This window comes from Vipera berus (assembly GCF_964194415.1).
Source record: "Vipera berus genome assembly, chromosome: 5".
Classification (NCBI taxonomy): Eukaryota; Metazoa; Chordata; class Lepidosauria; order Squamata; family Viperidae; genus Vipera; species Vipera berus.
Window position 1 is genome coordinate 82,736,429 of NC_138207.1, and position 15,588 is coordinate 82,752,016.

Genomic DNA, 15,588 nt, shown 5'->3' on the forward strand with positions numbered 1-15,588 from the left:
TCCGTTTCCTGCTCTCTTATTTTATGGTTTATTTCCTATCAACAATTTTGGAAGCTTTGCCCTGTATTAAAATTTTGAACGGCATAGCTTTTTCTGCATCTCAGATATTTTCATTACAGGTATATTTTCACTTCACAATGCAGGTAAATCCTTGACTGACGACCATAAATTGAGCCCAAAATTTCTGTTAGTGAGACTATTTTTAAGTGAGTTTTGCCCCATTTTACGACCTTTCTTGCCCCAGTTGTTAAGTGAATCGCGGCAATTGTTAACTTACTAACATGGTTGTTAAGTGAATCTGGTTGTCATAAAGTTGCAAAACGAGATCACATGTCCCCAGAGCATTGCAACCATCATAAATATGAGCAGTTGCCAAGGATCTGAATTTTGATAACGTGACCATAGAGAGATGCTGCAACGGTTATAAGTGTGGAAAATGATCATAAATCACATTTTTCAGTGCCTTTGTAACTTCAAACAGTCACTAAACGAACTGTTGTAAGTTGAAGACTACCTGTGTTTCACAATTTCTCCTTCTTTTAACTACAGTAACTACTTTGTCCATGTGCTTAAGTCAGGGGTAGGCAACCTTGGCTCTTTTATGACTCGTGGACTTCAACTCCCAGAATTCCACGAGTCATAAAAGAGCCAAGGTTTCCTACCCCTGGCTTAGGTCATGCAGCATGCTAAGTTGAACATAATATGGTTTATTTGGTTTATATCAAGTGATTTATATTCAGTAGTGCCTGGTTAAAGAAAGCATAAATTTGCGTGGTGTGTGCATCCAGCTATTATGATTTTCAATTTTAGTTGGTCCTAAGTCTTTCTTTTAATTGCTTTTTTATTTTTTTTTTGTTGACTGACTAGTGATGGCATGCTATGATTGAACTGTCTGATTTATATTGAGAAGTTCAGACAGATTTTTAAAATATACATAGAAAGTAAACCATTTGTTAGCTAAATCTAGGTAAAGGTAAAGGTTCCCCTGCACATGCATGCTAGTCTTTTCCGACTCTAGGGGCCGGTGCTCATCTCCGTTTCAAAGCCGAAGAGCCAGCGCTTGTCCGAGGATGTCTCCGTGGTCATGTGGCTGGCATGACTACACGCCAAAGGCGCATGGAATGCTGTTACCTTCCCACTGTACTGGTCCCTATTTTTCTACTTGCATTTTTACGTGCTTTCGAACTGCTAGGTTGGCAGAAGCTGGGACGAGTAACAGGCGCTCACTCTGTTACGTGGCACTCGGGATTCGACCCGCCAAACTGCTGACCTTCTGATCGACAAGCTCAGCGTCCTAACCCACTGAGGACTATTGAGAGAAGGGATACAAAAATCTGAAAGTCTTTCTGTCTCTGCTATCATCTCTAGAGTTGTTTACTTAAGTATTTTATTTTAAAAAGTGATATAGCGTCCCATCTTAAGTACATAACCCTGTTCCTATATATTTTTGAAACCTAGTCCTGTAGCCTTATTCATATTCATCCTCAACTGTGGAAATTCTTTGGATGACCTTGAACCTTTTAGGAGAAAATGCTTTATATCCTGGAAGAAGGGAGAAATAAAAATTCTGGCATTTTTTTTCTTTTCTTTTTTAGATTTCTGTCAGGAATTTAATGAATATTTTAAATTATGTGTATGTTCAACTCAGCATTAAATAACAGTTTGAGAATTCCTTTTAGACTTGCATTCTCCTTCCCTATCCTCCTTGCGCTAATTCCTTTCCCCATTTCGTCTTTAACGGTAGCTTAACAGCACATTGATACCAAAGCTAACCATTGTAAGTCATGCTTAGGTGGAAAAATAACATGGGACTACAATGGAAGATTTTGGAAATCTCAATTTACTTTAAGTAGCCTGCATTAGCTAAATATGTAAAGGTAAAGGTTCCCCCGCACATGCGTGCTAGTCGTTTCCAACTCTAGGGGCTGGTGCTCATCTTCGTTTCAAAGTTGAAGAGCCAGCGCTTGTCCAAGGACGTCTCCGTGGTCACGTGGCCGGCATGACTAGACGCCAAAGGCACACGGAACGCTGTTACCTTCCCACCGTACTAGTCCCTATTTTTCTACTTGCATTTTTACGTGCTTTTGAACTGCTAGGTTGGCAGAAGCTGGGACGAGTAACAGGCGCTCACTCTGTTACACGGCACTCGGGATTCGACCCGCCAAACTGTCGACCTTTTGATCGACAGGCTCAGCATCCTAATTATAATCTTAGTTCAGTTCTTCCTATTATGTTCATTATAAAGGGGGAATTGGTATGTATTATGCAGTCCAGCCTTACTTTCTGAAATGATGGCAAAACCTCGAGTCCTGTAAAAGGAGGTTTCATGCCACAAATCATTAAAATTATTTTTGTAGGTTTCTATATAAAATAAAGGCATACATTATCTGAAGAGATAGCACCTAAAAAGCAAGACAGAAGAAACAGCCTCAACCACTTGCAAATTGAAGCCATTCTTATATGAATTGTTTCCATTTTTGCAATTCCCAGGGGATTGTTGGTGTTTAGAGATGATGTTTCCATTTTAAAGAGTTCATGTTTAAATACTATTTAGTTCAGTAGCCAGCTTTCCACTTTTCTTTTTATAATAATCTGGCCAATAAACCGCATTTTGTTGAGTATTAAATATGAGCTTTTATTAAAAGAACATCTTACTTACTAATGAATACTCTACAGAATGTTAGGCAACATTACTATTTTTACACTCTAGAGAAGGCAACTACATTAAATTGCACTTTTCTTACCTAGCAAAAATTCCTACTTAAACTATATTTCCATTTGTATAATATGCAGAAGAAAATATGATTTGGGAGTCTAAACAGGTACACCAGGCAGAGAAATTCTACACACATACACACACACACACACACACAAACACGAGAAAGAGTCTGGAAACTTTCAGGTTGTGCTTGTTGAGATTCCTGTGAAGACTTAATAGGGCTACATCTGTTTCTCTAAATCTCTTAATCTTGAAATAAAAAATTCAAGGTAGATTATTTGGGTTATTATTTCCATAATTACTGGTCGCTGTCTGCATTTGCTATATTTTTGTTAGGTTTTACACAAATTGTGTAAACATGGGCACTTGTAATTTGGGGAAGAGACTAGCACTAACTTTACATGACTGCAGTAGATGGGTCCAAACCAAAGCAAAGCAAAGGCTAGGTTGGGTTTGGTTCCATAACAGATGTGTCAGTGACTACTTTCACAATGTAAGCTAATGCATCTTTCCATAAACTGATGCCCTCCAGATATTTTGGACTGGAGATTTTGTTGATTGGATTAGTTTTATTTTTAGATTACCCGGGGATCTCCCTTCATTTTATTGGTCATACCAACAGCCCTGTGAGATTTTTAAAGGAAAGTGTGTGACTCAGAATCACCTAATGAGTTTCCATGACTGAAAGTACTGTAGACTTGAAACAGGATCTCCTTAACTACTAGAGCTTCTCTGGATACTGTATTCTGGCTGGGACTGACTAGATGTGTAACCTAGCCCATATTGGGTTGCCAGGAATCAAACCAAAGCATTCTAGACTGCAGATTGAGGTGATACGTAGTCTTCCCTTTTAAACTCATCAGCCCTAGGCCCAAAATGGAATTTTGTGCAACCTAGGAATCTTGACTTTTCTCCAGCTGTCTCCCAGTAGCCTGCTAGAGTGTCTTCTGGCTCCTTTTCCTCTTGGCTTATCCTCTTTTGGACTAGTCTACAAAGTGGTGCTACCTTCGTCTACATTTCGGCCACCCTCCAGTTGAAAATTATATCCAAGTCACCAGCCTCAGATTGACTGTGACTGTGCATCTATTCACTTCACATCCCCATTTGATGATAACTTCTGTGACACGGAGTTCAGCTTTTAATTGCTTGGCTGCCTACAAGCTGATTATCCCTGAACTGGAGTAGAAATTCTGATAGGTTTTAGGAAGTTCAGTGGTAAATTGTGAAGCCTACCAAGCTAACTAGTGTTATTGGTTTTTGTTTTTTTTGCTAGCTAGAAGATTAAAAATGAAGTGAACACACTTGCAGCTTTTTAGTTTCTTCAAAGGCCCCAGATCTGCACAGTTCAATACTTAAGGTGCTTTTTCTTTTTGACCAACTTTATTAAGTTTCAGAGGAAAAATAAAGTGCAAAACAACAACAACCAAAGATTAAAAAGAAGGGGAAAGTTAAAAAGAGACAAAAAAATGGGAAAGGGGATATAAAAACAGTGACTTCCAACTTTCTTCACTACAGATCCAAATATAAAATAACCTGTTACTCTAAATTAAAAGAAAAGTATTATATAAACAGTATACATACTGTTGTTGTTAGCTGCGAAGTCGTGTCCGACCCATCGCGACCCTATGGACAACATTCCTCCAGGCCTTCCTGTCCTCTACCATCTTCTGGAGTCCATTTAAGCTCGCGCCTACTGCTTCAGTGACTCCATCCAGCCACCTCATTCTCTGTCGTCCCCTTCTTCTATTGCCCTCGATCTTTCCCAGCATTAGGCTCTTCTCCAGTGAGTCCTTCCTTCTCATTAGGTGGCCAAAGTACTTGAGTTTTAGCTTCAGAATCTGGCCTTCTAAAGAGCAGTCAGGATTGATCTCCTCTAGGACTGACCGGTTTGATCACCATTGCAGTCCAAGGGACTCGCAGGAGTCTTCTCCAGCACCACAGTTCAAAGGCCTCAATTCTTTGGCGCTCAGCCTTTCTTATGGTCCAACTTTCACTGCCATACATTGCAACTGGGAAGACCATAGCCTTGACTATACGCACTTTTGTTGACAGGGTGATGTCTCTGCTTTTTAGTGTGCTGTCTAGATTTGCCATGGCTTTCCTCCCCAGGAGCAAGCGTCTTTTAATTTCTTGGCTACAGTCCCCGTCTGCAGTGATCTTGGAGCCCAGGAAAATAAAATCTGTCACTACCTCCATTTCTTCCCCATCTATTTGCCAGGAATTGAGAGGGCCAGATGCCATGATCTTGGTTTTCTTAATGTTAAGTTTCAACCCAAGTTTTGCACTCTGCTTCTTCACCTGCAACAAGAGGCTCTTTAGTTCTTCTTCACTTTTTGCCATTAGAGTGGTATCATCTGCGTATCTTAGGTTGTTGATATTTCTTCCGGCAATCTTAATTCCAACTTTTGATTCATCTAGCCCTGCCTTTCTCATGATGTGCTCTGCATATAAGTTAAATAGGCAGGGCGACAGTATACAGCCTTGCCGGACTCCTTTCCCAATTTTGAACCAATCAGTGGTTCCGTGTCCAGTTCTCACTGTTGCTTCTTGACCCACATATAGGTTTCTCAAGAGACAAATAAGATGGTCTGGTACTCCCATCTCTTTAAGAACTTGCCACAGTTTGTTGTGATCCACACAATCAAAGGCTTTAGCATAGTCAATGAAGCAGAAGTAGATGTTTTTCTGGAACTCCCTAGCTTTCTCCATGATCCAGCGTATGTTGGCAATTTGATCTCTAGTTCCTCTGCCTCTTCGAAATCCTGCCTGTACTTCTGGTAGTTCTCGATCCACATACTGCTGAAGTCTAGCTTGTAGGATTTTAAGCATGACTTTACTAGCATGAGAAATGAGTGCAATGGTGCGATAGTTTGAACATTCTTTGGCACTGCCTTTCTTTGGAATTGGAATGTAAACTGATCTTTTCCAATCCTGTGGCCACTGTTGAGTTTTCCAAATTTGCTGGCAAATTGAGTGTAGCACTTTTACTGCATTGTCTTTTAAGATTTTGAATAGCTCAGCTGGAATACTGTCACTTCCACTAGCTTTGTTGTTGCTCAGTTTTTCTAAGGCCCACTTCACTTCACATTCTAGGATGTCTGGCTCGAGGTCAGTGACCACCTCATTGTGATTATCAGGGACGTTAAGCTCATTCTTGTATAGTTCTTCTGTGTAATTTTGCCACCTCTCCTTAATCTCTTCTGCCTCTGTTAGGTCCCTGCCATTTTGGTCCTTTATCATGCCCATTTTTGCATTAAACGTTCCCTTCATTTCTCCAATTTTCTTGAAAAGATCTCTGGTCCTCCCTATTCTATTGTTTTCTTCTATTTCTTTGCACTGTTCATTTAAGAAGGCATTCTTATCTCTTCTAGCTATTCTCTGGAATTCTGCATTCAATTGGGCGTATCTTTCTTTTTCTCCCTTGCCTTTCGCTTCCCTCCTTTCCTCAGCTATTTGCAAAGCTTCCTCAGACAGCCATTTTGCTTTCTTGCATTTCTTTTTCTTTGGGATGGTTTTGGTTGCTACCTCTTGTACAATGTCGCGAACCTCTGTCCATAGTTCTTCAGGCACTCTGTCTATCAGATCTAATTCCTTAAATCTATTTGTCACCTCTACTGTATATTCAACAGGGATATGATTTAATTCATACCTGAGTGGCCTAGTGCTTTTCCCTACTTTCTTCAGTTTAAGCCTAAACTTTGCAAGGAGAAGCTCATGGTCTGAGCCACAGTCAGCTCCTGGTCTTGTTTTTACTGACTGTATAGAGCTTCTCCATCTTTGGCTGCAGAGCATATAGTCAATCTGATTTCTGTGTTGACCATCTGGTGATGTCCATGTGTAGAGCCGTCTCTTGGGTTGTTGGAAAAGAGTGTTTGCTATGACCATCGCATTCTCTTGACAGAATTCTATCAGCCTGTGCCCTGCTTCATTTTGCACTCCAAGGCCAAACTTGCCTGTTATTCCAGTTATCTTTTGGCTTCCTACTTTAGCATTCCAATCCCCCATGATGATAAGAACATCATTTTTTGGTGTTAGTTCTATAAGGTGCTGTAGTGCTTCATAGAACCGGTCAATTTCATCCTCTTCAGCACTGGTGGTTGGGGCATAGACTTGGACTACTGTGATATTGAATGGTTTGCCTTGGATTCGAACTGAGATCATTCTGTCATTTTGAGGATTGTATCCCAGTATTGCTTTTCCTACTCTTTTATTGACTATGAAGGCTACTCCATTTCTTCTGAAGGATTCTTGCCCACAGTAGTATACCTGATGGTCATCTGAATTAAATTCACCCATTCCTGTCCATTTTAGTTCGCTGATACCTAAGATGTCAATGTTCAGTCTTGTCATCTCTTGTTTGACCACGTCCAGCTTTCCTTGATTCATGGATCTTACATTCCAGGTTCCTATGGAGAAAAAATCTTTACAGCATTGGACTTTCCTTTCACCACCAGACATATCCACAACTGAGCGTCCTTTCAGCTTTGGCCCAGTCGCTTCATTCTTTCTGGCGCTACTAGTACTAGCCCTCTGCTCTTCCCCAGTAGCATATTGGACGCCTTCCGACCTGAGGGGCTCATCTTCCAGCATCATATCATTTTGCCTTTTGGTACTGTCCATAGGGTTTTCATGGCAAAGATACTGGAGTGGGTTGCCATTTCCTTCTCCAGTGGATCACGTTTTGTCAGAACTCTCTGCTATGACCTGTCCGTCTTGGGTGGCCCTGCACGGCATAGCTCATAGCTTCATTGAATTACGCAAGCCCCTTCGCCACGACAAGGCAGTAATCCATGAAGGGGTGTATACATACTACACAATCCATAAAACACTAAAATTCTGTACAAAATAACCACTTACTCTGAAGTTTAAACATAAACCTTAAAAATATAAAATATACATATCTAGTAATAATAAAAATACTCAAAATGTCTGTACAGGTAGTCCTTGACTTACAATCATTCATTTAGAGACCGTTCAAAGTTACAACAGCGCTGAAAAAGTGACTTATGACCACTTTTCGCACATGCCAGTTGCCAAGCGTCTGAATTTTGATCATGTGACCATGGGGATGCTGCATAGAGCCGCTCCCCTCTCCGTTCTCTCCAGTGGCAGCGATGGAGGGCTGGCGGAAGGAGGTGGCAGGGGAGGATTGTGCTGCCTGGTTATGGTGCATGCCATGGGAGAGTTGATGGAATAGGAGGGGGTGGCTGCCGCCGGGCAGGTGATCTGTGAGGCGAAGCGAACAGCGGCAGCGGAGCCTTTCGCCATCATTCCCCCCTGGCTCCGAAACGTCGGGGAGGGGGATTGGGCCTATCCCGCCCATCCTCCGTAGCATAGTAATCTGGCTTGGGAGGGGAGTGAAAGGGAAGGTCGCCGAGCAAGGAATGGCCTGACTGGGGGGGGGGGTTGTAGTAAGCGGGTGTGGAGCATGTGGGGAAGTTCCACCCGTTCCCCCACCTGCCCTGTCTCATTGTGGCTAGTGGAGTGACATGCGCTCTCCTGCCCCATTGTGGTAACAAGGTGGGACGGAGTGGGCAGGGTCCTAACTAGGGCTTATTTTGTGGGTAGGGCTTATATTAGGCCCACCCCGCAAAATCAGGGTAGGTCTTATTTTCGGGGTAGGTCTAATTTTTGGGGAAACAAGATATGTGTGATTAACCTATTAACCTAAAATCAGTTCTGATATCGCTGTTTTACTAACCTGACGACTTATTCTAGATAGGAAACCTTCACTTTGTTTGCAAATAATAATATTAAAGATTCTAACTACCAGCCAGAATGAATCCTTAAATTTAAAGAGCACCTGTCATTTCAGATCCATCATGGCAGCGCCTGTTAGCAGCCATCCACTCACCTGCTGCCTGCCACGTCCCTCACCTTGTTGTGTCACTGCCACATCACCAGCCATCCCATTAAAGTGAATGGGACAGTGGGGGAGTCAACGGCGGGTCAGAGCAGGAGCCGCTGCAGGACAGAGTTGACAGTTGCTCTTTAAAAATTATGATTTAAATGGAGTTGATTTTAATCAAGCCTTTTTACTAGTGGTTTAAATCACGATCCACCCTGTTGTAAATTGGAGCAAAACCTATTTAAAAATTGCCTTGCGTAGCAACAGAAATTTTGGGCTCAGTTATGGTCGTAAGGTGAGGGCAACCTACAGTCATAACAAGTCTAATCATCAAATCCTGAAACCAAAACTTCCTTTTTATCTTCCTCAAGCAAAAAGTCCAAAGTAGTCTCAAAACCTAGGCTGCTCTGATGCTTTTGTTCTTATCCTTTTCTTTATTTCCTTTCCCAGAATGTTGCGATTTCGTCTCCTCCCTCCTATGGCGGCCTTAGCTGTCACTTCCAGGCGCCATTTTGGTAACACTCGTTATCTCCAAAGCCGACGCAGGCTTATTATGGTAGCCTTTGCAGGAACAACAGTTCTAACCACAACTACCGGACTTCTTTGGAGAAGGTGAGTGCCTTGAAACTACCAACGGTTGCTAAAGCAAAACAACAGACAGGTAAATACAATTTGCAGTGAGGGAAAAAAAATGCAATCGTGCCATGTAGTTTGCATTTATATAAATTTCTGGGAATCTACCTCTGCAAAGATCTGACCTGGAAAGTTAATACAACCCAGGTGGCCAGAAAGGCCCAACAGAGACCAGGGTCTTTCTCAGGGTCTTGCGGAAGAACAGAGTAGAACAACGGCTTATGACCCTCTTTTACCGGTCTACTGTAGAGCGTCCTCTCGTATGGTATTGTGGTTTGGTATGCTGGTCTGATAGCCGTGGATAGGAGAGTATTACAGAGGGTGGTGAGGCCAGCACAAGACATTGTGGGCTGTCCCCTGACACCACTGGATGATCTCACCAGGGCTTGCTGCCTTGGAAGAGTGAGGAAAATTCTTAGGGATGACTCACACCCTGGACGGTATCTACCATCGGGTAGGAGATACAGGAGTTTAGCCAGCCGTACTAACAGGCTGAATAACAGCTTTTATCCATGGGCTGTTAGGCTTTTGAATGGGAAATAATATAATATATAATGTAATGTAATGTAATGTAATGTAATGTAATGTAATGTAATGTAATGTAATGTAATATAATACTGTATAATATAATAATATAATATAATAATATAATATAATATAATATAATAATATAATATAATATAATATAATATAATATAATATAATATAATATAATATAATATAATATAATATAATATAATATAATAATATAATATAATATAATATAATATAATATAATATAATATAATAATATTATAATAATATAATATAATATAATAATCTTAATAATAAATAAATAAATAAATATAAATAAATAAATAAAATATAAATTTTATGCATAACTGACTTGCGAGGCCGACGCATTGTGCAATTAGCTCACAGGGTGTAATAAGATGGAGGGTTTGTGTCACTGTAAGTTGGGGGTGGGGGCATGAAGGGAGGCTCAGCCAATCTGAATGTATACATGGTTGTACTTTGACAATAAAGGTTCATTCATTCATATCCTTGTTGCGGATTAAAGAGCTTGCTGACTGGCTATGTTCTAATCTACATGCTTACTGATTCATTTGCTACTGTTTACTGTAGAGAGGTAAAAGGTTTTTCAGCATTACAGCAATCCAAGAGCTCTGTGCTGTACTATATATAGTGTGGCACTGATAGTTGTGGTGACAAATTAGTCCACCGTGCTAGTGTAATATTGCTTTCCTGCATCTTGCTTCTTTTTAAATTAGTTGGCAAACCTCTGAAAAATGCAATGAATGTACATGCATCAATTAAATGGCATCTATATTGTCACGTAGCATTTTAGAATCACTTGGCAACAGCAAGGTGACTTTGTTATCCCAGCCTAGGTTTTAAAGTCTCATTTTTATTCTGTGGAAAAATGATTTATATGCTGGGACCACATAACATGGTTAACTTAAACCCCGAAAATCTGTTTCCTGGGAATAACAACAGCAACAAAGTTGGAAGGGACCTTGGAGGTCATCTAGTCCAACCCCCTGCTCAGGCAGGAAAGACTATACCATTTCAGACAAATGACTGTCCAGTCTCTTCCTAAAAACTTTCTGTGTTGGAGCATTCACAGCTTCTGGAGGCAGGTTGTTCCACTGGTTAATTGTTCTGTCAGGAAATTTCTCCTTAGTTCTAGGTTGCTTCTCTCTTTATTAATTTCCATCTATTGCTTCTTATCCTGCCTTCAGGCGCTTTGGAGAATAGCTTGACTTCCTCTTCCTTGTGGTAACCTCTAGAGATCGGAACACTGCTTGTATGATATTGATACACTTGCTTATAATAAACACTTGTATGTTATTATTGAATCATAAGTGCCAGTTTGGTTTAGTGGTTGAGGCATCAGGCTAGAAAGCAGGAGACCATGAGTTCAAGTCCTGCCCTAGCCATGAAAGCCAGTTGGGTAACACAGAAGGAAAACGGTCCACCGTCTTCAATTATTTGTAAAAATAATATTTTTGCAATATTTTATTTACAAATATTTTAATAAAAATAATAAATTAACAAACAACAAGCAAACAAAATAAAAAAATAATAATGTGGATTAGAAATTCATAACACATAACACTTAAAATGAGCCCACATAAAAACGATGTCCACAATTGCTATGTCTTTATATGATGACATAGTTAAATGTAAGTTTAAGATAACCTAGATTCTAGGCAAACTCAACCAATATATTGCTTTGATCTGTTTGTAAAGGAATCTTTCCATAATACGGCTGGACAAGAACACACTATGGCTGCTATTTTTCTACATGCCTACTGAGAAATACACCTTGTTGAATTCAGTGGGATTTAATCCTGAATTCATCTCAAAAGCACTGGAATGTTTAGAAAACCAGAATTCACAATTATTTATTTACATACCTGAAGGTGGAATCGGAAGTATCTTTTAGTTAGGGGGTTTCATGGAGGAGCCTTTTAATGGGAAACACCAGCTAATTCAAAGTGAAATTTTGTATAAATAATCTAATGTGGAAATTGACCCCCTACAAACATGATATAACAAAATGTGTGCTGCTAGGTTCCCCCCCCCAATTAATTAGGCAGATTCACTTTCATGGGTATACGAATGCTTGCGGTGCCTGCAAAGCTACAATTATATGGGGGCAGAAAGATAATGGATTTTCTTCTTCTTTGAAGCTTCCCTTGCCTCATACTGAGTCTGTGATATGTGACACTAATGAGGAGTGTGTGGTTTCCAGTATGCTGTCTCACCTTGTGTAGTCTATTTCTGGTGCTGTTTCTCTTGACGAGGAATGCAGTGAGAAGCACCCTAATAGTAAATCCTGATTGTTCCTTTGTTTATGCCCTAAGATGAATGGGATTTGTGAGCTATATTACCCCAATTCAAATTGTCTTTAATGAAAACACTCCTGTGGGCAAGTGAAAGTTGCTCACCCAGAGTATTTGTGAATTATGCTACGGGCCTTTGATTGGCCTGTTGAGATGTATTCTCCAAAAAGTACAAGGGCATAGGACAACTCCCCTTGGCCAACTGAAAGGGGCCAACTCACTGCTGCCAGTTTACCACGCCAACTCGCCTCTGCCAGCTCGCTGCAAGACAACTCCACATGAACAACTCACCCCAGTGACACCACAGGCCGCAGCCAGCCGGAGGGAGAGCTGGACAGGCGGGCAAGTGAGATGGTGGGCAGAGTGCAGAGCGCAGAGTCCAGCGGGTGGGTGGCAGGGAGGCAGCAGCAGCCATTTTCACACCCCTGCTGCTGCCACGCCAGGCTTGGAGCCACCACCACCATCACCGCACTGGGCTTAAGAACCACTGCCGTCCCTGCCATGCCGGGCTCGGACGGAGGGGTGTGAAAATGGGAAACCCTGGCAGCTGCTGCCTCCCTGTCCCTCCCCTGCCCCATACGCTCTGCACTCTGCCCACCCGCTCACTCACCTGCCTGCCCAGATCTCCCACCAGCCGCCTGTGGCAAGTTGCCCTTGCAGTGAGTTGGCCCTGTGGAGTTACCCTGCGGCCAGTTGGCCAGCTCAGGGGCGAATTGGCCCCGGCGAATTATTCCATTCCGAAGGTAGAGCGTGGAATGATGCCCAATTATTCTTCAGTTTTATTTCCATTAAAATGTAATGTATTTAATGTGGATTCCCCTTTCAGTAATACTTTGAATAATTTCCCCCATCTATCATATCAGAAAATACAATTTGGTAATAGTTTTGCTCTACCCTAAAGGCAGAGGATAATGTGTTAAACTAGCTTTCATCAGCTCAATGTACTAATGCATTAGTAGGGTCTCCTGCTATCATGACCAAATGGTGGGTGGAAGGCTGGTATGGAAAGTCACCTAGTGCAGAATTTCCGCACCTCTTTCAAATGCTTCTCCAATTGGCAAAAAAAACAACAACCCATTTTCCACTATTACCTTGACAGAAAGATGTTGATATCTCTGCACTTAGCCAATTTAGGCAGAAGATCTCCCAATTCATACTGGCGGAAATACAAGTTGTCTTTTATTAGTGGAAAATGCATCTTCTAAGAGAGGACCTCACAGGGCGTCCTCGGACAGTCAGAAATGGCAATAGAAGTCATTTATTTTTACGAGAATGAAAGAAATCCAAGGCTGCTATTATCTCAATAATAAGAAATTGAGATGGAAAGAATTACAATTTCAGCAGAGAGCAAATGCTCATAAATGTGAGTTGGAGCGCCTGAACACGTTTGGATGATTAGAGATCAGCTTTGCATCCATCTTTTTTTATTTCTACAGTGCATTTATCTTTGTCTAGAGTCCAATACTGATTTTATTTGCCAGTCTATTTCCATCTCTTCTATTACTGGACAGGAATATAGGAAAGAAAAGAATCACCAAAGCTGCAGCATTCTTAGCCGTTTAGCTGTTTTTCAAGCGATGGCCAAGTTATGCTCACTCTCAGTTGGCTGTAATACGATGCCTGAATTTCATCTTAAGTTGGAAATCCACTGTGTGAATGAACAAGCTGCTTACTTCTCTTTTTTCGGGAGAAAATTACCTGGGGAAGATAATTCTGTGTTAGGTTTGAATCCTGGATTAAGGGATTAAGTATTTGTAAACATGTCAGATCTCATACATCAATTTGAAATCATCCTCCTAAGTCCAGGCATAATGCAGAACTGTCCTTTCTGGGTTGTTTATGCAGTGTTAACAAAGTGAAAAATTAACTGGTTGTTGTTATGGTGGTTTATGAAATCAAGATTCCAGGTTTAACATAATACATAAATATTAGTTTTTACTTGTGTAGGCTCCCTGTTAAAACTGATAAGCATATTGCTTGGCAGATTAACATTCTTCTTGCCTGGTATGTCTTCTATAACAACCTTTGTAGAACGAGTACAGTATGTTTATCTTGCATATTTAAAATGGCATTACTGTGGACAAATATATCCCTTAGAAAGTGAACAGGGTTTCCTCCCTGTGTGTTGCTTAATACTAGAACTTGGAGTCCTCCAATGAAATTCAATTTTGTGAAATTTAAGAGAATTATGACATACAGATAGTCCTCACTTACCGACTGCCTTGTTTAGTGACTGTCTGAAATTACGATGTTTGGGGGGAAAAACAGCTTTGTGACCAACCCTTGCATTTATGGCCAAGTATCTTGAGTAGTCACGCAGATCATAATTAAACCAATCATGATTTGCTTAACTACATTTGTTGAATATCCACAGTTGGTTTGGATCATACAACTATTCTCAGCCATAAATAATGGAGTATAAGAACCCAGTATGTGGGTTCAAAGTTAAAAGTAAAAGGCTTAGAATAATATATTACCCTAACATTATTACTTCCAGTCTCAGGAGCAGTGTGGCTATTCATCTTGGAAAAACCTGAGTATGAGTATGCTGTTGTGCTTGTGGTTATTTGTGGGATTTTCATGCACAAAGCGTCTGTTTGAAAGTTGGTAGATTGGTGTGAATTTGCTGCTACTGCTGCTAATATTTTGATACTTAACACTCAAATAACTCCTCAAAAACATTTAACTTTAAATACTATGGGTCTTAAGGGCTAAATTGGAGCACTGTAATTGAAAATTGGTAAGAATTTAAAAACAGGACATGATAATTATAAGTAAAAATATATTGATAAATATCTTAACTGATTTGTGTTATAACTAGAAATGTATTAACTTGATTGTGATATAGTAATTATGGGAAACAGAGAGGGAACTCTTGATGATCTAAGCTGAGATATGTACAAATGATTTTGTTATTGGAATATTAATTAACCAATCACCACGTTGCTTTCTAAATATCTTGACATTTTGATGTAAAATTGGAAAAGTAATAAAACTTGGTTTTGTTTTGTTTTTTTTAAAAAAAACATTTAACTTTGTTTAAATTTATTTAACTTCAAGTACAGGCAATTCTCAACTTATGACCATAATTGAGACCAGAATTTCTATAATTAAGCAAACTGGTTGTTAAATGAGTCGCACCCAATTTTACAACTTGTTTTGCCACAGTTGTGAAGCAATTCGTTAACAGTTGTTAAGTGAATCATGCAGTCATTAAGCAAATCCGGCTTTCCCATTGACTGCTGGAAGCTACCTGGAAAAGTCATACAGCCCAATCAAAGAATCTCTAAGGACCACCTTCACCAACACTGACAGGCAAGCCACTAGAACAGTGATGGTGAACCTTTTAGAGACCGAGTGCCCCAAAACAGGCCCCGCCCCCACCCTGCTCACTCTTCCCCCACCTCACCCCCAGCCTGCCCCATCCTGCTCCCCGCTCCCTGCCCCACCTGCCTGCAGGGCCACCCACCGCCTCCACAGCCTGCCACAGATCACCCAGGTGGCCCAGCAGCGCCATGGCAGCCACGCCCTCTGCCTGC

At 40.8% G+C, this 15,588-nt stretch overlaps 1 protein-coding gene across 3 annotated transcripts in view; it reads left to right on the top strand.

The window, feature by feature from the left end:
- Positions 1–15,588, top strand: part of MICU1 (mitochondrial calcium uptake 1) — a 163,109-nt gene that overhangs the window by 19,763 nt on the left and 127,758 nt on the right. For all 3 annotated transcript variants that reach the window (XR_014026589.1, XM_081328895.1, XM_081328896.1), the window contains exon 2: positions 9,018–9,179. Coding sequence is in view for 2 of the 3 variants with exons in the window: in XM_081328895.1 (XP_081185021.1) it covers positions 9,019–9,179 (161 nt within the window). In the remaining variant the exon portion in view is untranslated. The remainder of the gene's footprint in view (positions 1–9,017; positions 9,180–15,588) is intronic.